Source organism: Rhineura floridana, chromosome 2 (assembly GCF_030035675.1).
Source record: "Rhineura floridana isolate rRhiFlo1 chromosome 2, rRhiFlo1.hap2, whole genome shotgun sequence".
NCBI lineage: Eukaryota > Metazoa > Chordata > Lepidosauria > Squamata > Rhineuridae > Rhineura > Rhineura floridana.
The window spans coordinates 1176329-1201938 of NC_084481.1; the positions used below are offsets into that span (position 1 = coordinate 1176329).

The window sequence follows — 25610 nt, forward strand, 5'->3', positions numbered from 1 at the left end:
TGGCACTCGATAAAAAAAACTGTGTACCACTCAAGTTATTAGTCTTTGCAGGTGAAATGTGGAAGGGATTACAGAGGTTCAGTCAGTAAAATAGGACTGAAACAAGTGTAACTCTAAAAAGCTACCTTTGAATTTACTTAAATTATGATATTCAGATTTCATATGTCAGATATTCAATTTGTATGCATTTGTATTGTGGCTTTATTGTATAGTTTTAATATATTTGCTGGTTTATCTTCTGTACACCGCTTAGAGATTTTTATATATATTAAGCAGTATAGAAATGGATTAAATAAATAAATAAAATAAATAAATTCATGGCCAAAGGACCGCATTTTCTTCCCCACCTTTTTAAAAAGCAATTGGGGGTTGTTCAACACTGAATTAAAATACTGCTGTAGAAGTTGTTACCGCAACCACCACCCTGTCTCATCTGTTCGGATTTCCAGCCAAAAATACTACACAAAAACATATCTCAAGTCACAGTAAAAATCACTTGCTCCCTTCAAACTTCCTCCTAGACCAAATCCAGCACTTGGTTGCATGCAGACGTCTTGTGCGCCATTCACTTGCATGCAGACACATTGTATTTTTAAATCTTGGAGTGTTTTCATTGTTCACATAAAATCAGAGTAAAATTTTCATTAACTGGGAAGTAATTTTCATAATGTGTAAAACAAGCTGCTCAGATTTGAGGTGCTGGAATATGGCAAGCCTAGCTGAGGCAAAGATGCGTGGAGAGCAGAAGGCAAACATTGCAGCAGAAGCGAAAAGATGAAGGAGAAGTCAAACTCTTTTTAAATGACGGAGCGGGAGATTAGTGAGATCCACAGCAGAGGCTGGTCTGGTTACTTGTAGCTCAGTTCGGGAAATGCTGGCAGTGTTTTTTGTTTACATTACAACATGTAAACAGCAACATTTTTTCCTTGCTGGAGATTGCACCCCAATTTAGCTAATTAAGTGGTTACATTCTGCCCAACCATGGTGACCATTTTGTGACCATCTGTGCTCTGTACTCTATTGTTTCCTGTTTGATGAACTTGTAGAAATCTAGCACCTCTCCTTCTAACATGTGCATATTTGGATCATTACTTTGCTTTTCCCTTTGTGGGGCACAAACTTAAGGTCAGAGGTGCTATTGTAGAGCTGCCAAACAAGTTATGATCCAAGCTGCAAACAGGCCATGGGTTGCTTGTAGTATAATTATTTTTAATATTTGCAGAGCACGACGACTTCTTAACAGTGGCAGAGTCTCTGAAGAGGGAGTTCGATAGCCCTGAAACCTCGGATCTAAAATTTAGAGTAGATGGAAAATTCATTTATGTACATAAAGCTGTCTTGAAAATCAGGTAATGTTTATATCTAATATCCTGTGGATTAGTGCTAATGTAATTTCCAAAGCATCTAATTAACTTGGCTGTTCACCTTTGTTTCTTTAATGAACTTGCCCTTTCCCACTCCTTTTATTTTAACTTTTTGAAATTTATTCTCTTGCAAGGCAGGGCATCTAATTCTCACTAGTCCCCTCCTTCCTGTTGCAGCTCTCTGTGCCATCTCCCATGTTGTTCCAACAACATTCAAGAACATTTCCTAAAAGCTGGGTAAAAACAAAATATAGTATATCACAAAACTGAGTATGATACAAAACTAATTAATAATTTCACTAGCGCAAATGGAAGGGCTTTGTTTGGGCACAAAGGCACCATTGGAGACTGCCAGGGCACATGTCCAAATCCTCTCTTAAACTGTTTGGGGGAGAGGGAAGAGAGAATTTTAGGTGCTGCCTTCCTGTACTCTTAATGTATTCTACAGAATCTGGAATGTAGTGGTCTCAAGTCTTTTTTTTCCTTTTTGGCACAGGTGTGAGCACTTTCGTACTATGTTCCAGTCATACTGGAATGAAGACATGAAGGAGGTGATAGAGATAGACCAGTTTTCCTATCCAGTGTACCGTGCTTTTCTTGAGTATCTCTACACAGACAGCATCGATCTGCCACCTGAAGATGCTATAGGTACCACTGGGGCCTTTGGCTAAATTATGTGGAGAAATAAGGTGTCCCAGAGAGCTGATTTTTTTTCAGGAAAGGGTAGGAGAATATGTGGACACATTCTCCAGTGGCGTTAAACTGGGGACATTTCAGCCACTACACCTCCACCTGCTATGTCTTATGAGCCTTAGTTTGCATTTTTAACGGGTGGGGTTTGGGAATAAGGCATCCTGCAAATCCTTCATCTCTTGATGCCTCTGTAGTCTTCAGCCCACAGTGCTGGTCCGTCCACAGTACTGGTCTATGGTGAACTGACCTTCGCTGATGGCAGGAGAGTAGCTTGTCTCAGGCAAGCTGATCTGCACTCTGTACTGTATTGTTTAAAATTGCTGCTAAAAACTAGATGGGTGCTATCCCATTTTTGTGGTTGGATTCCTATGGAGGGGGGAGGATGGCAACATACTTGCCTCTCACTGTTGTAAGATACTTCGCTGTTACAATCCAGCTTTGTATGCCATATGACCAATGCACAGAGAAAAAGTTGTTAAGAACAGAGAAATATTGTTTTCTTAAACAATATGTTTTTAACCTTTTTTGAAGATGTCTTGAAAGCTTTTAAAAATGTTTTTAAAGATGGTTTGTTTTAATGTATTTTGAAGTCTGTTTTTATGATGTTTTAAAGTGCTTTTGTTTGCCGCCCTGGGCTCCTACTGGGAGGAAGGGCGGAATATAAATCAAATAAATAAATAACATTTTAATATGGCATTTTGATTTTAGGACTTCTGGATTTGGCTACATCATATTGTGAAAACAGACTGAAAAAACTGTGTCAGCATCTCATCAAAAGAGGAATCACAGTGGAGAATGCTTTCTCATTGCTCTCCGCAGCAGTCCGCTACGATGCGGAGGTAAACTAGAGTTTGAATTGGTTAATTGGTGCTGTTAGAGCCGCCAGTGGAACTGTGCTGTTTTTTTCTTAGGAACAAAATAAAACTAATAGTTGAGGAAAGGGAAGTTTTTTAATTGTTCACAGCTGCTGGATGGGAGTTAAACAAAAGCAGGCCTGGATTTTGGATGAGGTAAACTGTGTTCTCTAGAGTGCACGTGGCAGGGATGTAGGGACATTTCCAGAAAGAGGGACTCAGGCTTGTGGGGAACAATGCTGCTTGTCCTGTTACTCCACAAAATTAAGAAGGGGGGCTAAGACAGACTAGTGGAAAGGGACACTTTTATGTGCTCAGAGGCTCTTATATTTCCGGTGGGTTGGAGTAACAAGCCCGGCCATAGCTTGTCAACCCCTTCTTACATTTCAATCAGTCACAACATGTATTGCTCAGACATAAGTCTCCAGGCACTGTCCCTTCCCTCAGCTGTAACACAGCATCTCAGGCTGGAATAAACAAGAGAGGCTGGCTCAGGCCTGATTTGTAGGAGAGAGGGGCATCAGGCCTGAGCCAGCCTCTCTTGTTTATTCCAGCCTGATTTGTTGGGGGGGGGGCATCAGACATATTTCTGACCATCAACACCTCCCCTAACCCTAGCAATCAGGCTTTTGTGAATGGAAGGGCTCCTTCATATTTCCCTCTTACAACAGAGGATCCTGGCAGCAGAAGAAGCGAAACAATTTTTGCTTATTTCCTCTCCAGCCCCGTGTGCTGTATCATGCTGCTCCAGAACATCCCTGAAACCTCAAACAGTTTTTCAGATTGCACAAAGGGCTCTAGGGGGAATTGGCAAGAGTCTGCTTCTCCTGCAACTGCTCCCCCCCCTCCCCTGACTGCTGGCAGGAATATCATGTAAGCAGAACTGAGGGAACAAACACCAGCATCCAAATATCCAATATCCAAAAATACCCTTAGAAGCATACAAAAAACCCCTAGTCTATAAAGTAATCTTCATTCCAGGTTATAAGTTACTACAAGCAGTTATATAAATATTGAACAGTCTTCTTATAACATAGCTAGCTCTTTAAACTTTACATTATCTTGAGCAAATTTGCCATTTCAGTATGCTATAAATTCTGGCCATGGAAAATTCAAATGAGATTCAGCCTACCCAGTAGTGAATACTGAAGCCCGGCTGCTTACTCCTAATCATGGCATACGCTCCTTCGCTGTTGTAAACTGTTCCTACAGAAGAGAAGGAGATCGGAGATTTTCACAATTTAGCAATCAGCATTCTACCTGCCGCTATCAAATTCATTATCAGCCTCCCATTTTTTATTACATATATTTTTAAAATCATTTATTAACAAACTATTTTTTGGAGACAGGACTTTCTTTTTGTAATTATTTGTTTCTACTCCCTCACTCACCTCCAAACATAGAGAAAATCTCTCCTGCTACGTTGCCAGTAAGTCAAATTATATGTTTTCATAATGTCAGCTGGTACACTTTTTAGGGATCTTTATGCAGCCAAAAGAGCTACAAAATGGCCTCATCCATGCAGAAGAGGGAGGCATCAGCAGCGTTGGGGGAGCTCTAACATATGCAGAAATACAAACATCTTTTTTTTAAAAAAAAAACCTAGCAGGAGAACTTCAAAAACAGTTCAAAAAGCTGAGCAGGCGCAATGGCCTTAGAGTATTGAATGATGGTTGGGTGAAATGAAAATGGGCAGGATGGGGCAGGAGAGGAAGGGGAATGGAATGAAATATCCTAGAAAAGGGCATGGCTGGCTGATTGGCTGCAGTCCTGAACTGAGTCCACATTGCAACATTTCATTGTTATGTACCACTTGCATTCTCTTTTTAATGGATGCATTTAATGAAAAGGAGGATATCAAAGCAATATAATATCATTCCTTATTTGAGATGTTTCTATAATCCTAAACCAATCTATAATCTGTGGGAGATTCTACGTTTTCATTAAAATAAAATAAATTCCAGATTGTTTTTAATCCGTAAAATTGTTCCGTGAGAAACTAGCTTGCTCCTATCTTTCAGTGTTTTTAGCCAATGAATGATCATAACAATGACTGTCATTTAGGAAAGCAGATTTAGGCTAGAGTGAAACACCCATGATCTATTCTAGGTTTGTTTTTAAGCCTTTTCTTAAGGTTTTCTTAAGGTTTCCCTTGTGGAGAAGGGACTGCAGCTTCATAAAAGAATAATTTTGGTATCTAGGATTTTTAGCATACCTATGGTTGGGGAGTAGGGTTGCCAGGTCCATGGTCTGAGACTGATTCTATATCTTTAGAAGAGAAAGTCAGCCAAGTGCAGGTGCTCTTGCAACTCTGTAATGGGAAAAACCACAAGGTGGAATTCTCCCTCCCCACTCCACAACTTTTAAATATCCTCTTGGAGGCCAGGCCTGGCAACCAAGAGGTCTTCTATATCTTTAAAAGTTGTGCAGAGGGAAGGGAGAATTCCACCTTGTGGTTTTTCCTATTACGGTGTTGCAAGAACACCTGCACTTGGCTGACTTTCTCTTCTCCTAAAGATACAGGATCCGTCTCAGGTCAGGAACCTGGCAACCCTATTGGGGCGTAGTGTGTCAACTCAAAAACAAAAGATAGCAGCAAAGCAGTTTATGACCTTTCTAACTTGGTTCTTATTTAATACAAAACTGTTTTTTTTCTCAGTGTGTAAATATTTTTAAAAAATCTCCATATGCATTAACAGGGTAAAGTTCATACTTGTATTGCAGGGGGCAGGACTGTGCCTGAGAGTGTGTGTTCAACCCTGCAAAGTAGTGGTGGGTGTTTACACCATATTTGTTGAAGGGATGGGGGAGTCATGACATGTAGTTCAGCATTATTAACCCCATTCTTTTTTAGGGGGAGGGGGGAGAATGCAGTGGGGAGGGGTATGTGAAGTTGACTGTAGTCACTGTGCAGTTAGTGAAGGGAACCAGGGGAACAACTGAGGGTTTCAGTGTGAGTGGAAAGATGTCTGGATGCCAGATCTGTAGGGAGCCTGAAGTCTTAGTTTATATTTTAAAAGAAGTCAATTTCACATCTGCAAAGAAAGTTAGAAAGAAAAACGTGAAGGCAACATTCAAAGTCTTATTAGGCAGATACAGCACAGCTACTGCTGTGAAGGATGCTTAATCACTTACGTTGCTAAGCAGTCTGAGGAAGGAATGCCAAACACCCCCACCTTGGACTTGAGAGGCAGGCCTCCCAGAGCAGCAGAAAAAGAGAAGGAGCTCATTAATTTCTGCTGAATATTTTCAGTGTGCAAGGAACTGATTTTTGCCTCAAGTAGGCCAGACAGGACAAGGATGCCAAGTGTGAACTGCACCCCGACCCTCTCTGGTTATTGGATCTTAATATATTACCCAGTATTTCTCTGCAATCTTTAGCATAATATTCTTTTAAAAAATATTTTGGGATCCTTTGATAGCTGTTGGCTTTCATATCTTAGACCAGGGGCTCCCAGCATGGCCAATGTTCAGGAATGATGTAGTCCAACTTCATCTGGAGCATCACAAGTTAGCCTACCCCCATTTTAAGCTGAAAATTAGCTACTGAATACAAATCCAGACTGAGGTATTTAATTTACCTGTGTCAATTCAGTGCTGTGTAACTAGTTCACAGGCATCAGGACTATCCACTCTAAAAAAATGGCACCAAAATAACCCAAATGCTGTGATTGGAAAAGCTAACCTGTATAAATCATGCTAGCTTTGGATGTTTTTTCTAATGTGCTTCTGGATTTTTTTACTATTTTGCATAGCAGTAAGGAATAGACGCTGCAGCCCTGCTCTGTGACCACTGGAAACTGAAATTCCACTAGCTGGCTTTGCCCATATGCTTTCCCGCTTGATTTATTATTGTATTAATTCTGAATAATTATTGGATTAGATCCAGATGTCATGCTTACAATAGACCTATGAAAATCATCAGGATGAGCCATTAGAGATGCTTGATCTGTAAAATGTGACTGTTTTCTTGCAGAATTCTAAGACTTAGTGATCTTGTATTTTTATCTTGGAATAAAAAGAACTTGCAATATATGATTGCTCTATATTGTAATTTTTACTCTCTAATGTTCCGTTTATAACTTTATATTATCTTTGAATGGTGTGTGCATATATAGTATATTTAACATCTTATAGTAGTTAGAAAACAGTTACTCAGTGGAAGAGACTAAACTTTAAAATGTCTTTGTGTAAAAATGCCGTTACACCTACTCCATTATACTTGTGTACATGGGAAGGAAACTTTTCTGACACATCAGTAAGGATTCTCAATCTGATGGCTGTGGCTGGAACAAAAAATTGCAGTATGATGTGGTTGAAAATGATTAATCAGTTCTAAATATGTAACTTTTTACTGCTTTCTTTATTTGAACATGGACGAGAAAGTATTAATTTAAAAACTTTGAAGCTAATAAAAAGGCTTTTTGTTTTGTGTTTAGGATTTAGAAGAATTCTGCTTTAAGTTTTGTGTCAATCACTTGACTGAAGTCACCCAGACTGCAGCTTTTTGGCAAATGGATGGTTCTCTGCTAAAGGAATTCATTGCTAAAGCCAGTAAATATGGAGCCTTTAAGAACTGAAAGGTGTAGCTGTCTTTTTTGGATGTTTCAGCCATAGCTGATATGATTTCATGCAGTTCTTTCAAGTTGGTCAGTGAGGTGTATCACATGCTGTACAACAAATACTTGTCCTGTAGTTGTGCTTTTAAATGTGCTCTGAATCAAGCAAGCAAGATTTGATTTAATTTGGATTACTCTAGATAGCTGGATGCTTCTACAGTTTTGAACAATTTGGGAGAGGGAAGAATGGAAGGAATTGCAGGATGTAGGGAGACCAGAAATCTTCCAGAAACTTGGCTTGTGCAGTCATGGCTCTTCTATCTATTTGATATTACTGATTATCAGGGTCTCTTACTGTTTTCAGCTGGCGCAAAGATGCTTCACCACATGGAACTATGTGGAAGAGGGGTGGTGGGATGAAGTATTTTTGCCTAATTTCCTGTCCCATTTGCATATATTTGAAGGAAGCTTGCTGTCACATTATGCAACAAAGGACTTTGTCTATGAAACAATTGTGTATTGAATCTGTTAAACTTTGTATCTGTTAAACTTGAAGGATCATTTATGTAGTATTTCATAATCTAATTGTAATTAAATTATTGCTTCCATACCTTTTGACATGTAAGCTGTCAAATTGTGTGGTTGGTGGCCCTATTTTGGGGGCTTAAAGTTGTTAAAAGCAGAATGCTGGTGGGAAATATTTTGCATTTAAATTATGTATAAAATTATCCATAAAATAAAACTTCTTTGCAAACTGTGTGCTTTAAATGTATCTGTTATAATAGTGTATCAGATTATTTTTAAAGCAGGATAGTGGTTCAGAGTTTGAGGGAATAGCAGAAGCTGTAGCTCGTTCAAATCCTGCTCAGTTTGTTTAGGTGGTCTTCCCCAAAAGCGACGAGGGGGAGAGGTTAGTAGTAACTTCTGCACTGTTCTGTATGGAAGAAAGTGCAATAAATGGGAGAAATCCTTGATAAATCAGAATTATACATTATAGGACTGTCTGCCTTTGGATACAACTGGTTCTTTAGGATGATTGCATCCATAATGCAGAACATAATCTTCTGATTCCAACACAGTTATTAAAGATGTGGGACAAATATAAAAATAGATGAGTCCTGGCATATCTAAATTCTCAGTATTAAGACACCATGACTTTAAGATGACTTTTGAGTGCAAACTATTCTTACTGGGAACATAATCATATTTTTACTTTTGGCCAACTGATTCAAAATAGTCAAATTGCATCTCAACTGGAGATTTCAGATATAATGGGGGGGTGGTATCCACCCTGGTTTCAAGATTTTCAAGTGAGACCCTATTAGGGCCAAGATTGGAGCTGAGACAAGATACATAATACTAAAAAAACCTAAGGGGTTACTTTCTAATTTCTATTAGATAGGTTTCCTATCAATATTAAAGATGGGAGAACTAGGACTAAACATTTCCCAGCAATTGTGGTGTAAACTTTGGTCTAATACTGAATTGGTCTCTCTATGTCTTAGAACTCAAGAACTGCAGTACAAATTGTTTCTTAAATGGTATTTAACACCAGCCAGGCTGAGTAAGATCTACTTTGGGAATCATTTCAAATGCTGGAAATGTTAGCTAATGCTAACTTAACACATCTATGGTAGAATTGTATATTTACTAAACATTATTGGAAGCAATTATTACATTGTATATCAGAAACGAGTCATACTGTAGTTTGATCCACTCCAATGCTGGTAATATTTAACCAGCTAGAGTTGGGTATTAGTAGTAATCTAAAATTGCTGGGTTCTAACATTATGGTTGCTGCAAAAATAGTTTGGGCCAGGAAAGGAAAGCACAAACCAGCCTCTGAATTTGGGAATGGAAATTCAAATGCTTGGATGTTGCTGGTATGGAAAAACAAGCCTGATTTGGACAAGGCAGGGAAAGGGTAATCCTACATTATTTGACTGATGGACTCCTTTTGCAAAGTGTTGGAACAGACATCGTGCAAATGTGAGGGTGCATCATTATTTCTGTAAAAAATAATTCTTTTGATGATATAACAAAAAATGAGACTAGAGCATTGATTTATGTTTATAGAAGTATAGGTATTCTGGAGTAGGAACGGTTCATTCTAGATTGTACTGAGGCTCATGAGTAGTAAGTATTAATTTAAAAAAAATGGCTAGCAGATTAAGACCATTTATAAAAACTCCATAACCTTATTGGTTTAATGTTCACTTATAAAACTGTATCTCATTTCCTTCTCACCCCACTCCTGCTGATTCTTAGGCCCCAACATCACTGAGGGGCACACACTTCTTTACTAATAGGGTAAATATCTTCTCATCAGGGAAAAAACTGGGAGGGCAACAATAATCCCCTTCCAATCTGTATCAGAAACTTCACCCAGCTATTTGCACCTTCCGTTCTTTAACGTTTCTGCACTCACAATCTCTGTCATATGTATTTTGGCCCTAACTAAAGTGTGCTGTGCTGTATAACTGCCAGGCAGACAGCTAACGCCACTATGTTTTGAAAGTACTTGCTTGGCATGGTGTGGAGAGGGGTGGGAGGGCTGGATTTTGTCTTGTCACATCTCCCCCCCCAACTCCCAAATCCCCTACTGATCGTCTGAGTGAGCCTCAACAGCACTACCCAATTGTGACCCAAGCCAGAAAGGCCTACTGGTGTGGGAAAAGTCCAGTAACTCTAGCTTGATGCTCTTTCTCACTTAGACAGTAACGGGTGAAGGCAGTAGATACATATTTAAACCACTATATTTTATTACAAAAATCTTTATTAAAGAATTGTTTACAATTCTCTAATTAAACAACTGCAAATATTCTTTACACATACACACAAATGTTTTAAGTATCTGATTCTTTTCAACAATTTCACATAAAGACCTGAGATATCTGAAAGCCTCTAATGCTTGGTCTAGGTTACATCTATACAGTCACTTTACATATAGAATCCATTTTGTAAAACAGCATGTAGAAATATTTCTTAATTTCTCTTTGGAAAGTAAAACTAGTATTTCATTTCAGTTAAACTTCTACCTGTGCCTTGAAGGAATAATTATGAAAAGCTTCCATTCATTTAAAAGGTATGGGGAGCAGCTGACAATTATTATTTTTCCCCCTCTTGGGCAGGAGTGGCTAATCTTGGGGTCTCCAGTTGCTGCAGGACTCAAGCTCCTATCATCCCTCCCTTGGGGGCATGCTGGCTGGGACTGATGAGACTTGGGAGTCCAGCAGCAACTGGAGAGATTCTAGAGGCCCAGTTGCAAAGAAGCTATAAAGAGCACGTGGTAAACTTGCTTCGTTCTCTCTTATCAATTCTAGCGTAGACACATGGGACGTACAGGCATGATCTTAGAGGTGGCTACTGGCTTGTGGATGCAGACTGCACCCCCCTATCCCCTGCAATGATCACATACATGAATTCAGCAACAGTCCAAAAGCAAATTTGACCTTGAAAACAAACGGGTAACAATGCTGGACTGTCAGTTGTGAGTGTCAGTTGTGAGGACTAAGAAAAGAGCAGTTATTACAAACATGATGTAGAAGAAAAGCAGGCTGACAGTTTTAGGCAAGAACCATATAGAAGGAGCTATTACAAAAAGATGTAGGTCATTCAGAGATACTATTAGAAACACTAGCTGTGTCTTCTGTGGCAGGAAGTACTACTTCTTTCAAATCCTTTAGAAACTCAATCTGAGTATCCAGTCTTTTCCGTGTGTTCAGTAGCTGCTGGATTTTCTCCTCTGTTCCTGTAGAAATTAAAACTGATGTTTAACACTGAGAAACGTTTTTGTTATTTTCAAATAACTCTTTTGGTAGAAAGTTCTCTAAAATACTATCCATTAAAGGACTCTCCTGCAAATCAACCAACCAACCCCATAAAGACAACCTAAGTTACCTGAAACTACACATGTGATTCTATGGAAATGGCCAAGATATGGCCAAAAAAAGACAGCTTTACAGGAACATGTATATAATTATTATTCATGCAAGAAAAGGTGTGAAAATGGGGGTATAGAATGGTAGACCAATGCAGCCGTTATGTCTCTGCTGCTGCCAGTCAACTTCTTCTGAAAGCAGGGGAAATGAGGTGCTGATCACTCATTTCCTTCTCCTTCAAAGCCCCTCCCTAAAAATGAAGACAGCACAATACTCTGAAGTATGATATACTCAGCACTATGTTCAGAACAAGCCAGAGTTCTATAGGGCTTAGTCCCAGCTGAATGGGTACAGAACTGCAGCCTAACGCACAGAAGGGACCTTTGGTCTTACCGTGAAACGGTCTTCTATGAGCATGTAAAGATGATCTCAGGTGCGACTTGACTCCACCTTGTAATTGAAGGCAGAATAACACACAGTTTGATTTTTGCGAAGTCATCTAGCCTCTCCTTCCATAGAGATGTCGGTTCCTTTATGGCAAGCCAAGCCAAGAACAAAGAAACAGCAAAAACACAAGCGAATACTGCACTCTCTACTCATAAACACAACACAAAACGATGAGAAAGTTAGATGAACACAACGAAGAGGACGGTTAGACCATCATAGTATAGGGATTTCCCTGAGATTATCTTTACATACATGTAGACCATTTCATGGTGAGACCAAAAGGTCTCTTCTCCCATGCATGCAAGATGATCTCAGGTGGGACATACTACAGCTGACACATGTAGGAAGGACTTGTATAGGAATAGAGGATGTAGTGGTCTGGCAGTTATCTGTGTCCCAAAGGCTGCCTTGGCCAAGGCATAGGTGTTGATGTTATAATGCTTGATAAATGTATTTGGCAATGCCCATGTGGCAGCCCTGCACACTTCCAGCAGAGATGTATGAAGCAAAAAGGCTGTTGAGGTGGCCACAAATCTGATGGAATGCACTAGAATTTTCAGTGAAGGTGTCAGATTCAGAGAGTGGTAAGCCAAGTGTATACATGCCCTGATCCATCTTGACAAAATTGAAGAAGACACCTCCTTTCCCAAAGAAGAGGGATGGAACGAATAGATGCAATAGAGGGCTCTTCTCGCATCAAGGGAATGCTATGCCTTCTCCGTGGGGTGAACCAGAGAAGGGCAGAATGAAGCTCCTGCTGGTAGTGTAACAAAGGACGGAAACAAAAGGGAAAAAGCACCAAACTGAAGGCAGGAAAGAGAGACAGGCTCTGGTGCTGAGTAGATTTATTGTATGCTCAACGCGTTTCAAATCAAGTTTGGTTGTGTTTAGTGTGGAGCTGGACAAAGAATTTGAATTGCCTGGATAGAGTAAAGAAAACAGATCTCCACTGCTCCTGAAGGATAAATTCCAAAAAGCATTGAGCATACAATAAATCTACTTAGCACCAGAGCCTGTCTCTCTTTCCTGCCTGTAGTGTAACAAAGACAGAATTTAAGGTCGGAAAGATGGGGATGTTGGAGTACCACTCTGTCCTTGTGAAAAATGCAAAAGGATTTGTCCACAGAGAGTGCGTTGAGCTCAGATACCCTCCAGGCAGAGGTGATAGCCACCAGGAACAACACTTCCAACGAGAGGAGGCAGAGCAAAACTGAGTTTAGATTCAAATGTGGTGTGTTGTAATACTGTAAAGACCTTATGCAAATCCCAAGTAGGGAACCTGTGCTGAGTTGGGGGTGTGGACAGCATGGCTCTCCTCAGAAAGCACTCAGAAAGGGATGCATCCTCAATGGCTTGTCTGGACATTTAGAGAGGATGGAGGATAGTACTGATTCCTGACACCAAAGGGTGTTAGGTCTGAGTCCCAAGGAAATGTCCTGAAGAAACAAGACCTCCTTGACTTCTGCCTTCAATGGTTGCTCCCCTCTTCTTAGCACACTATAAAGTGGAAGTGTGGATGACCAATGAGAAGCCATCATGGTATTGATAACTTCGAGCAAGAGGCCAGCCTTTAGCAGTCTCCCTCTCAATAGCAGTATGTGAAGGTCTAGCCACGCTGGATCCGGATGAAGGTGGCGGCCCTGAGAAAGAGGAGGTCCCTTCTGTGAGACAATTTCCATGGGTGATCTATTTGCAGGTCCAAGATTTCCAAAAACCAGGGCCTCTGAGACCAAGACAGAGCTGCCAGTAGGATTGTTGCCCTCGTGTCCTTGATGTTCCAGAGTACCCTGGATAACAGACCACTGGCCCAAGGCAATACAAGAGCATCCACTGCTTCGCGGATGGATCCTAGTACCTGAGAAAACCTCTTGACCTAGGTGTCTTATGAGGCAAGCAGGTCTATACAGGCTCTTTTGAAGTGAAGTACGATGGTCTGGAACACCAGAGAGTTTTCATTCCCCTTGTTGAACCTGTGCACGACTGAGCCGGTCCACCTGAATGTTGTGCTCCCCTTTCAGATTCCACTGTAAGTGAAACTAGATGCATTCTGACCCAGTTGAGATGCTTGCAGACCTCCAGCTGTAGTTGCCTCAACCACATGCTCCCTTGACAGTTCACATGGGCTTTGGTGGTCACATTGTCGGTCGGCGTAAAGGACTGAAGTGCCAGGAAAATCGCTCGCAGTTCTAGGAGGATGATGAGAGAAGGGTCTCTTCTAGAGACCACACCCATTGGGCTATGCTCCCATCGCAAATGCCCCCCAGCCTGATAACCTGGCATCTATAGTCACCAATGTTTGGGGAGGATCCTGTAGGGGTACTTCTCTGTGTAAGTTGCCTTCTTGTAGCCACCACAGTAGGGAACTGTGGACTGTAGCTGGAAATGACACCTGTATATGATGCCTTGCAGCAATGCCCACTGCAGGGGACAGGAGTGGTGGTGTGCACATGGAGTTATTTGGAAGATTGAAACCATGAGTCCTAAGACTGCTGCCAGTGAGATAAGATCTGCTGAAGAAGGAAGAAGTGAACGCACTTCCATTTGGATTTTGAGAATTCGCCCCGGCGACAAAGAGATAATTCCCTGTCCATGTCCAATATTGCTCCTAGGTGCTGAGTTTGATAAGACAAAATTATTGTCTTGGTTGATTAGAGATCCTTGATGCATGCCAAGGTAACACTGAGGGATGGAGACCGAATCAGCTGATCGTCAAGGTAGGGACAGATGTGGGTCCCCTGGAGTCTGAGGTGAACCACCAGGGTGACCATGATTTTTGTGAACACCCTGGGGGCTGACGGCAGACATCTTGAAAGAGGTGAGTAAATGGCTTCTCGAACATTGTCACCGTTCCACTCCTCCTCATCTAAAACAATTAAGTCAGAGTCCAGGTCTTCTGTGTCTATTGGAGATTCCTTTGCTGGACAAGGGGCTCTCAAATCCTTTGCATGCCACCTATGATCATGTGAGTCTGGGGAGAATTAGCTGATGTAGATGGACGGGCTGAATTAGACAGCCAGAGGTGTAGGCTGCTGTCTACTATGAAGCTGGGACAGTCTGAGCCACAGTTGAAATGTGCATAGGGGTGGGAGGGTGAGATAAGACTTGAGACCTCTCAGTCGGGTCCTCAGGGAGGGCAGCCAGAATAGTGTCTATCAACTGCTGAAGTATATGGTCTAATAATTGTAGTTGTACTGGGGGGGGGGGGCGGCCCCTGAGTAGAACTGTTTCTGAGGAAGGAAATTGTGACCAATCAGCAGAGGACCATGCAGACAGAAGGTGTGAGAGGCATGGAAGGAACACGAGGGCTGAGATCTGATGGGGTCCTGAAAACCTTGAAATTCCTCTGGTAATGACTGGGCAGAGAAAATTGAATTCAGAGCAGCCAAAGGATGTCTCCCTCCCTCATTAGTCAACCTGTCTGGGCTGCTGGGTACTGCTACTGAGGTTCCCATGCTCAGCCAAGGTATGTAACATGGTCCCTGTGCTCTTGCACACAGACTTTGGGTAATAAAAAGGGCCAGTGTGGGTGCTGCCAGGAACCAAGTACTGGCTATAGTCTCCTTGCCATGTCACCCCCAATTCTAGTGGTGGGGAGTTGGCAGCAGCCTCTGACTGTATTACCCTTTGAGCTTCAGAGGTTGGGGATGGCAATGCCTGCTGCAGAGGCCTCCGTTTTTTGGTGGGTCAGCGGTTTTTTCCTCGGCTTTCCCCATGGCCTTAGAGAGAGAGTGCTCTTAACAGGCCAAAGGGGTCTTATGGGGGCTTCCAGGGAACTTTCCTTATCTCTGGGAATATTTTTTTTTCTTTTTGTGGTAATGAGGTAAACGAGGGTGGCGAAAACCAGGAGAGAGGGAAGTCAGAAGGATGATGTGGAGGTGGAGAGGCAGGGAGAGCTGAACTGAAATGGGCGACTGCAGGGCAGGAAGGCACACAAGGCGCTGCTGAGTTAAAACAGCCCACGTGATGCAAACCAGGTTAAGGTCACTTAAGCAAAGGAAAACGGGCCTAAATGAGGGGCAAGAGTGAAGGCTGCAGGGCAGGGCAAAAGCACCCTTTTTTTAACAAGAAAAAAGAACAAAGCAAGGACTCATGACAAGTAACCCAAAGGAGTTAAAGAACATGCAAAGATACAGGCCTGAATCCTAGTAAGGAGCAGAGATAGCTGAGACAACCACATTGGTGAAGGCAGAAAAAAGGAGCTGACCTCTCTACATAGGAGGGGCTGGATGTCTTTGCAAAAATCCAACAGCATGTTATTCTGCCTTCAACCACAAGGTGGAACTCAAGTCCCACCTCAGATCATCTTACATGCACAGGAGAATGGGCAAGTGGCACAGTGGTATAGTTGAAAGGACTCACATTCTTTGTAAGATCAAAACAATAATCAGGCCAAACAGTTTTAGGTACTTGGTGTTGAAATAATCCAGCACATGAAATGTTCTACATATGTGCTTTAATTTTAATGTTAAACCAGATTAAAAGATGTAGCCCTAAGAGAAGTTCCAAATACTGTGATCCATCTGAGAGAAGTTCCAAATTTTGTTTCATGCATACATACCAGAGTGAGCTGCCGTAAGTATATTTTCAAATAGGCCACAGTCAAAAAGTGATATTACTGTTTCTTCATATTCTGAGGGCAAAGAGAATAATGCTGATACCTCTTCGTGAACGTAGAAGTTAATACAAACACAAGGATACACTTAATAGAAATAGGCTATATTTTTCAATCCCTTTTCTTGTTATCAATATTTTCAAATCTAAAGTTGTATCTCAACTCAAAGTGTTAGGTATAACTTATTTCTTAGGTTTAATCCCAAGATTGTTGTGAGAGAAACGTCACACAAGAGGCTTCTTTCAAAGCTTTATAAATGTTTTATTGAATACTTGTACTACTGACAATGGAAATAAATGGAATAGGGATATAAAAAACTTTCTACTGAACATCTCACAATCATATATTTAAAAATATTTAGAAACAAGTCCTTGATTCCTGGCTGCGGCTGATGAGAGTTGGGCATCCAACAACTTCTGGAGGGTCCAATCTCCAGGGCTTGTATCTTCCCTTTATTTTTTCTTTTCTCATCTCTGATCTCATTCTCCTCTCTCACAGGATCCCCTATTTCTTTAAGCTCCTGCGTCATTTTGCTCAGTTCAATTTTCAGCTCCTTACTGCCCTGTCGCAGGGTTTGTTTCGTTATCTCAATCTCATCCATTATTTTCTGAAACATAATTACTTCCAGATTCTCAGTCACTTTCTTGATTGCCATTTTTAAAACCACGAAAACAAAACAAAACAAAAATAAAGAGGAACCACTTCTTATTTCAGCAACAATTGGGTTAATATTCCAGGCTTGATGACATTACAGTATAAACAGAGCAGCCTGCCTTATCTCTCTATGTTCAAGAATACAAAACAAATTTAGTTCCCAGCATCAAAACAGTTAGTGGCGTCGTGAAGAAGCAGATTCGTCAAAATAAAATAGACCAAAAAGAGAATAGTCCCAGACAATATAATGTTCCAAAGTTCATAGTTTTTATTTTTTTCTCCTCGGAATAGAAATCCCTCTTCTGTTTATATCTTTAGAATGCACTTCCAGGACAGCTTTTTGCAATAGAAGCAGAGATAAGCTGTTAATTTCGTGAATAACAGAGAAGAGTTATAGCTCACCCAGAAGTTCTTTAAAGCTGATTCATTTGACAAATCTCTTTTTGCTGCAACAATTTAAACCAAGTAAAAAAAAAGATAGAAAGAAGGGTGCTTGCCTGTTAGTCCGTTTTCTCTTTGAAGAAAAGATAAATGTGTCGCATTAATCAGACAGAGCTTGTTCGGAAGTCCGTCCGGCATTGCTGGCTGGACCTTTTCTCATAAATTAATGAAATCCAGTCCTCCCAACAAAAACAGGCTTTTGAGGTTGATCTCTACGTTTCTCCCTGCCTGGGAGAAATTTCATCAGTCAAAAAAAAAATGTTCTGACTGATTTATATCTGAAAAAGCTTCTTCTGAGGCGGGAGTCCGTCTCAAAAGCAGGCACAAGCGAAGTCACCCTTCCCGGAAGTCTCACCGGAGACTTCATTGGAAAAAGATCTGGAGTTTATGGATATTAGAAATAAAATCTACTGTTTGGAATTTAACGTTATCTCTGAAGACATTAATGAAGATATTAGAGATAAAGTTATCAATGGCTTGGATAATTTTCTGGACTGGAATGACGTGATGGAGCTTGATATAGAGAAAATCTATGGAATTAACTGCAGCCATGTGACAATGGAAAAACTCTCAAGAGATGAGCCAGTGCATTTTGTAAAAAAGAAGAACACAGATATGATTTTACAACAATATTTCAGCAACTTATTCAGAATGGATGGCAAGAAAATATTTGGGATAGAGGAAATTCCCATCAGACTCTTATTATATGACTATGGCTATGACAGCAAGATTATTATGGAATACTGATAATGGAAGATTGGACACTGAAATTACTGGACTTAACAGGACTATTGAAGATGGAAGATGGAATTAATATGGATAATGGAATAATGGCTATTGAAATTATTGGACCTAACAGATTTTGATGAGATGGATTAATCAATATGTTTATTTGGACTATGGTTATGACAATAAGATTATTATTATTGTTAACGAGATGGATTAATCGACATGTTTATTTGGAGAAAAATTGATAGATATATTTCTTAAAGAATTGAAACCTCTCTTTGACTTTTTGTGGAAAGAATAAAGTAATGTTTATGAGATTTGATGATTAATTAAGATAACTACTGGAGGAAAGTGATTTTATAATATAATTTAAGAGACAGGATTGTTATATATTGTAGACCTATAACTGATCTGCGACAAATGGGAAGTCAACATTTTATTTTTTTGTTTAATCATTTTTGTTTTGTTTTGTTTTTTGTCTTTGAATGTTTTATGATTTTGTTTTGTTTGTTTTATGAAAATTTGAATAAAAATTATTGTAAAAAAAAAAAAACAACTTCTGGAGGGTCACAGAGTAGCCACCCTGTTCTACAGAAAAGCAGTATGAACTGACACATAGATGGTACTATGTAATTAAACAACCCTATCAATGCTGGAGATTAAGAACTGTACTGGAAGTTTCTTTCATGTTTGTGGGGGACTATATAATTGTCCAAAAAATATTGGAAAGCAATACTGGAATGTGTTCAGACAATTCCTGTCTATGAATCACTTCTCTCTCCATATTTACTTTTACTAAGTTACTAATTTATTTACTTCTTGCAAAATACTGGACCTAAGAAATGTGTATAAGGAACAATAGGTGTATGATCTTAACATAAGGTAACACATTTAAACTCTGCTTCAGTAAGGGGAAACCCCACTCTAGCGTGTGATGTAAAATTTGGGAGCCATTCATAGCATATTAGAATAAAGTTAAACCAGCAGAAAACATACATAAAGAAGTATTAGTTCTGGTTTAGCTTGATGCTTTTGTAGGCACATAGGTGTTTTTAATGCAACTCACTGGCTGTTAGCTAAATCTTTATTTCATATATAATTTCTAAATCTTCCTTCATAAAGACATCCCAGGGTGGTTACAACGTCAAGATAATTAAGACCACAAATTACACCACAAACATTACAATGGCACTGGACACTTCAATCAGAGCTGCAACACCTAGGAAGTCAAGGTGTTTCCAAAGCTGAGTGACTTAATCCCCGAAATGTGCAGCCAGTTGGTCACTGAGGAGTCTAGGGGGCCTTCCGCTACAATGGGAGTCAGCAGCCTCTAGACTACCTGAAAGAGCTCCGCCAGCCACCTGCATGAAGATGCAAGGCAGCCTGCAAAGTGCACCTTTGCCACCCCCAATGCCACATGGCAGGCACAACTATGTCCACTAACCAGGGTTCTGTTGACATGTGGGCAACGTTTGCAACACTTGTGCTTCCCCCAGTTGCTTCATGGCCCCTAGCTCCTCAGAATACCAGGGTGCCCAATGGGCTATGCAACACCAGAGAGGTCTAGACAACTTTTCTTCTGCAAGTCTCAGAGAAAAGTATTGTTTTTTCACCACTTAAGTAGTGCTATATGCATTTCATGACTAGGAGTGAGATTCAAGTATTTATTTTTATGACATTTATATCCCACCTTTCTTCCAAGCAGCTCAAAGTGGTGTACGTTGTTCTCTCCTCCCTACGTTATTCTCACAACAACCCTCTGAGGTAGCTGAGGCCGAAAGACAATGACTGGCCCAAGGTGAGCATCATGGCTGAGTGGGGATTTAAACCCTGGTCTCTCAGGCCATAGCCCAACACTAACTGTTACATCACACTTAGACCCAAGTATCAGAAAGAGCACCACCTCCCATATAGACCTGCCCTATGTTAAGACTGCAGAGGATCCCTTCTGGCAACAGTGACACTATGTGATGTTTGTGGGATGGCGGTACAAGAGGGTCTTCTCTGTGGTGGGCCCCAGGTGCGACTGGTCCAGTCTTTGAATGCTTTCCGATAGTAGATCAAGACACTTTTTTTTGCCCAGCCTTTTTGGAGGTGAAAGTTGAGATCTGCATGCCCCCTTCTGCAGTGCTGTGGCTGGTCTTGACTGCTATTTAAGATGGTTGCAATTAACAATTGTTTTAATTCTTGGCTTAGTGATAAGCAATAAATGACTTCATTGATTGTATTAATTATTATTATTATTTTATTATTTTATTTCATTTTTAAACCGCCCATAGCGAATAGCTCTCTGGGCGGTGTACAAAAGATTAAAAGTACAGAAATACAAAATATCACAATAAATAAACTGAAACAAAGAGATTTAAAATTGTAACATTAAACGCATTAAAATGCCTGGGAGCATAGCCAGGTCTTAACCTGGCGCCGAAAAGATAGAAGCGTCGGCGCCAGGCGTATTTCTTCGGGGAGGCTATTCCACAATTCGGGGGCCACTACAAAAAAGGCCCTAGATCGAGTAACTGTCCTCCGGGCTTCCCGATGGGTTGGTTCGCCTTAGACGCTGAGCGAAGTGACCGGGTCTGTTCATAGCGGGAGAGGCGTTCCACAAGATACTGCGGTCCCACGCCGTGTAAGGCTTTATAGGTCAAAACCAGCACCTTGAATCTGGCTCGGAAGCAAATAGGTAGCCAGTGCAAACGGGCCAGAACAGGTGCTATATGCGCTGACCGGCTGGTCCTCGTCAGCAGTCTGGCTGCTGCGTTTTGCACTAGCTGAAGCTTCCGAACTGTCTTCAAGGGCAGCCCTGCGCATTACAGTAATCCAACCTAGAAGTTACCAGAGCATGAACAACTGAGGCGAGGTCATCCCTGTCCAGATAGGGGTGTAGCTGGGCTACCAACCGAAGGTGGTAGAATGCATTCCTTGCCACCGTGGCCACTTGCGCCTCCAGAGACAAGGAAGGATCGAAAAGAACCCCAAGACTACGAACCTGTTCCTTCAAGGGGAGTGTAACCCCATCTAGAACAGGGTAAGCATCCACCATCTGGGCAGGGAAGGCATTCACCAACAGTGTCTCAGTCTTGTCTGGATTGAGTCTCAGTTTATTAGCTCTCATCCAATCCATTATCGCGGTCAGGCAGTGATTCAGCACATCCACAGACTCACCTGTAGAAGATGAAAAGGAGAAATAGAGCTGCGTGTCATCAGCGTACTGGTGGCAACGCACTCCAAAACTCCTGATGACGGCACCCAGAGGCTGCATGTAGATGTTAAAAAGCATGGGGGACAAAACCGACCCCTGAGGGACTCCACAATGGAGAGTCCAAGGAGTCGAGCAATGTTCCCCAAGTACTACCTTCTGGTGACGATCCGCCAAGTAGGAGCGGAACCACTGCCAAGCAGTGCCTCCAACTCCCAACTCCGCGAGTCTCCCCAGAAGGATACCATGGTCGATGGTATCAAACGCCGCTGAGAGATCAAGGAGAAACAACAGAGTCACACTACCTCTGTCCCTCTCCCGACAAAGGTCATCATACAGGGCGACCAAGGCTGTTTCAGTGCCAAAACCAGGCCTAAAACCGGATTGAAACGGATCCAGATAATCGGTCTCATCCAAGAGCACCTGGAGCTGACCGGCAACCACCCGCTCCAGAACCTTGCCCAAAAAGGGGACAGTTGGTCTATAGTTGTTCAGGTCATCTGGGTCTAAGGAAGTATGTAACCCACTCTGAGCATGCTTGGTGGAATAAAAATGCATATAACAAAGTCATAAGCATAACTATGTATAAAATTGTCATTATATCCCTTGGAGTAACTAGGAGTCTTATACCCAGCCAGCCTTATCTTCCTGATTCTACTACTAAAATCTGTTGCAAGGCAAAGTGTTCACTGAAGAACAACAGCCTGTGTGTGCTCAGCAGGGGGAAAGTCTAATACTTGTCCAGCAACAGTAGGATTAGGAAGAAGAGAAACAAACAGGGTCAAGCAGTCTAGATAATGAAAAATAAACCCTACTGAAGCATTCCTTTGATCGTAACTTGTACCAAAAAGCTCAAATTAACAAACGACCCAAAATGGCACTGCTTTGAATTCAAAACTCTTTACAGTACCTGCTTCAGAAGTGTTGTCATCCATCAGCTTTTCCTGTGCCAGATGAAGAGTGTCTAACATTTCCTCAAAGATTTCATCAAGAAGCCCAGCCTGCTTACACTTCCTTAAAATGTCTATCCTTACTGTTAAGAGAGAGAAATACATCTTTTTTCAAATTGTTTTCCAGTTCAGTTCCTACTGGCATTGTGAAGCTCTTTCCAATAACAGCAATAATTTGTCCCAAGGCATATGCCAATATTAAGCAAAGGAGGCTGTGTACATGACGTAGAGGAGACCTAGACTTCTGAATGAAGCTACTGATAATACTATACCAGGATGAATTCTCATTGCTCCATAAAGCTAATGATGTACATTATAGAATAGCCTTCTCTGTGTTGCGTCATTGCCACTGAATTATGAGCAAGAAAGCAAACACTGGACATACTGCTCCTGATTCCGGTACAGATTTGAGATTGCAGTCGGTCCAATGCCTTCTTCCCAGCAAGCTGTTTCCTATAAAGAAGAGATTACAAAGAAACCACCAAACCCAGCATCTTATCTCTAAGCTGCTTCCTTTTATTAGGGTATTGATTGCCTTAAAAAACATAAAAATGTAAATGGCCTGCCTTCAAGTCGCTTCCGACTTATGGCGACCCTATGAACAGGGTTTTCATGGTAAGCGGTATTCAGAGGGGGTTTCCCATTGCCTCCCTCTGAGGCTGAGAGGCAGTGACTGGCCCAAGGTCACCCACTGAGCTTCATGGCTGTGTGGGCATTCGAACCCTGGTCTCCCAGGTTGTAGTCCAACACCTTAACCACTACAACACACTGTAGAACCATCTAAATTTATGTAAAAATTATCCTTTACTCTCTTGACACACACATCAACTGAGAGAAATGAACAAAATCAACTTTTAGCTAGAATGCATTTAATATTAAGTAATTGGTATTAATTGAAAAAGTGGTTAGACGACATCTACTACAAAAAGCCTTGTATTTAAAGAAGGGATGATAAAAAGTTATAAAGGACTTACAAAAAACTCAACAATTAGAAAAGGATCATAAGAAGACATGCTCTAAAGTTATTCATAAGAAACTTGAGTTTTTGAGAAACAATTAGATTTAGCCAGTTCTGGGCCAGCAGAAAAGTTGCATATATTTTTTTGAATCAGCATTATTGTGGAAAAGGTAATAAAGTGGTAGCCTTTTGTATCACACGCTGTTCCTCTTTCAGAATGGTGCTGAAAATTAAAAGAGAAAATGTATGTACAATCTAAACAAATGAGTTTTAAAAATATTATACACATCAGAAAGACCACCTGAAGAATATATTAATAAAATGTACCTAGAAAAAAATTCTTTATCACAGTTAATCCCAGAATATAATATATATCTTCAAAATCTGATCTCATGATTTCTTAAACTATTACAATCTGAAAAATAACAAGGCACCTGGAGTAGATGGATGCAGAGTATTACAGAACATTTAGCAGGGAATTAGAGCAACCATTTTTTGAAGTTTAAATTGAAGTAATGCAAGAAAATAAATTTCACAAAGCTTCAAAGATTCCCTCTATCTCAGGGGTTTTTAACCTTTTTGGATGACGGACCCCTTTGAGAATCTGATGAAACTTTTTTTTTACACCCAGTTCATGGACCCCCTGAAGCCCATCCATGTCCTGGGGTACATGGACCGCAGGTTAAGAACCCTTGTTCTCTCCTTTTCCCCAGTTAAAAGTCATCCCACAAGGCGACTCCAAACCCTGGTTTCTTCCAGGAGTGCCTGGATGTGATCGGCAACTACTTGCTCAATCATATTATCCAGGAAGGGGACATAAGCAACCAGCCTATAGTAATTAAACTCTTCTGAATAGGCCAGAGAAGGTTTCTTTCAGGGGTGGCTGCACTATTGCCTCCTTAACAGAGATTAGGACCACCATCTCTCTCAACAAGGAATTCACCATCTCCTGGACCCAGCTAGTTATCCCTTCCTTTCTTGAGGCAAAGCTCAGGCATATATACGCTTGCCTGAACCTGACCAAACACCTTGTTTGGATCACCAGGCTCTAAAAATTGAAACTCATCCAACAATTTAGGACCAGATCATGGCCTGGACACTTTCACTGTTGAGCTACATTAATGGAAGAATCTAAGTCATGGTAACTATAGCCATCTTTCTTTTTAAATATTTTATTGTAAATCAGAAAAACTACAGAGAGAACACATTAAAAGCTGAACGCAAGTGAAAAAGATCCTCCCTCCCATAGCAACATATGACCTGTCAATTTACACACAGAAAAAAAATGTTCAAAAAACCCAGACTCAGGTACTATAGCCGTATTTCTAATCGGAACCGCATGATTCATTGCAAACAGAAGCATAATAGAAATCCAAACAACCGCCAGACATAATAAGTCTCATACCTTTATGCCGGTCATGTTTTTTCTTGAGGACGTGTAGGCTCTCTTCTGCAACTGTCTCTTTATCACTCTGTCAAAAGTGTTTAAATTTTTTTGCATATTTATCAGTATTGTTTAGAACACTAATGACAATGTTCATATTTTCCAAGCTTAACGCCCACCTTTATTCGTTCATTTTTAACAAGCGTAGAGCTTAATCTTGTGCATGTTATACACAAGGATGTTGCCTTTAGCTAATTTCTCCCAAGCAATTTATATATTAATTCATATACCACCTTTCCTCCAAGCAGCTCCAAGTGACATACTGTGCATAGGCATTTTAAATTATTTTTGAGTATTTAAGTTTGTTAATGTTGTATGATATATATATATGATATTTTGATTATGTTTAATTATGTTCAGTAATAGCATAAAAACTGAGCACATGCATTCACATTAGTATCTTTTATTTCTAAAGATTTAGCACCTGGCACACTGCTAGCACTAGAAAAAATGTTATGTGGTGGCACTAGCAGATCTGCAATCAGAAAGCAACTTGGGTCAAAACAAGAACAAGCTTCATTTCAGATAACATAATTTAGAACTGTTTCTTACAGGATTTCAATAGTTGCATGAGAGACTAAGTATGCCTAATGCAGCAAATAAGCTGGTGCAAAACATGGTTTCTTAAGTGTCACGGAGGTATGTTACTGGAGGACCTAGGACCTAGTGCAAGGATTAGCACTAGCGCAACAGCATTTCCCCCTCTATTCCTCCTGTGCACTCGACGCTTGTCCCCAAATCTGCTCCAGGGGGTTGGGGGAATGGCCAAGAACATATTGGGGGGGTGGAGGAAGGAGAAAGTTGCATTGCGCTTTGAGAATTTTT

General features: G+C 40.8%; 2 protein-coding genes across 6 annotated transcripts in view; one reads left to right on the top strand and one right to left on the bottom strand.

Annotated features, from left to right (window-relative positions):
- Nucleotides 1-8194, top strand: part of RCBTB1 (RCC1 and BTB domain containing protein 1) — a 61459-nt gene extending 53265 nt beyond the window's left edge. For 4 of the 5 annotated variants that reach the window (XM_061607556.1, XM_061607555.1, XM_061607554.1 and 1 more), the window contains exons 9-12: nt 1223-1349; nt 1861-2012; nt 2766-2896; nt 7351-8187. In XM_061607556.1, the coding sequence (XP_061463540.1) occupies nt 1223-1349; nt 1861-2012; nt 2766-2896; nt 7351-7491 (551 nt within the window). In that variant the 3' untranslated portion in view covers nt 7492-8187. Of the gene's footprint in view, nt 1-1222; nt 1350-1860; nt 2013-2765; nt 2897-7350 lie in introns of all 5 variants that reach the window. The other variant, XM_061607557.1, reaches the window with a different exon arrangement.
- A 2014-nt stretch (nt 8195-10208) lies between these two features.
- The window catches only part of SETDB2 (SET domain bifurcated histone lysine methyltransferase 2), a 130886-nt gene continuing 115484 nt past the window's right edge, over nt 10209-25610 (bottom strand). The window contains exons 21-25 of the mRNA XM_061607501.1: nt 24747-24813; nt 22344-22466; nt 16357-16428; nt 11745-11801; nt 10209-11221 (exon numbers count right to left, since the gene is read on the bottom strand). Coding sequence (XP_061463485.1) covers nt 11082-11221; nt 11745-11801; nt 16357-16428; nt 22344-22466; nt 24747-24813 — 459 coding nt within the window. The 3' untranslated portion in view covers nt 10209-11081. The remainder of the gene's footprint in view (nt 11222-11744; nt 11802-16356; nt 16429-22343; nt 22467-24746; nt 24814-25610) is intronic.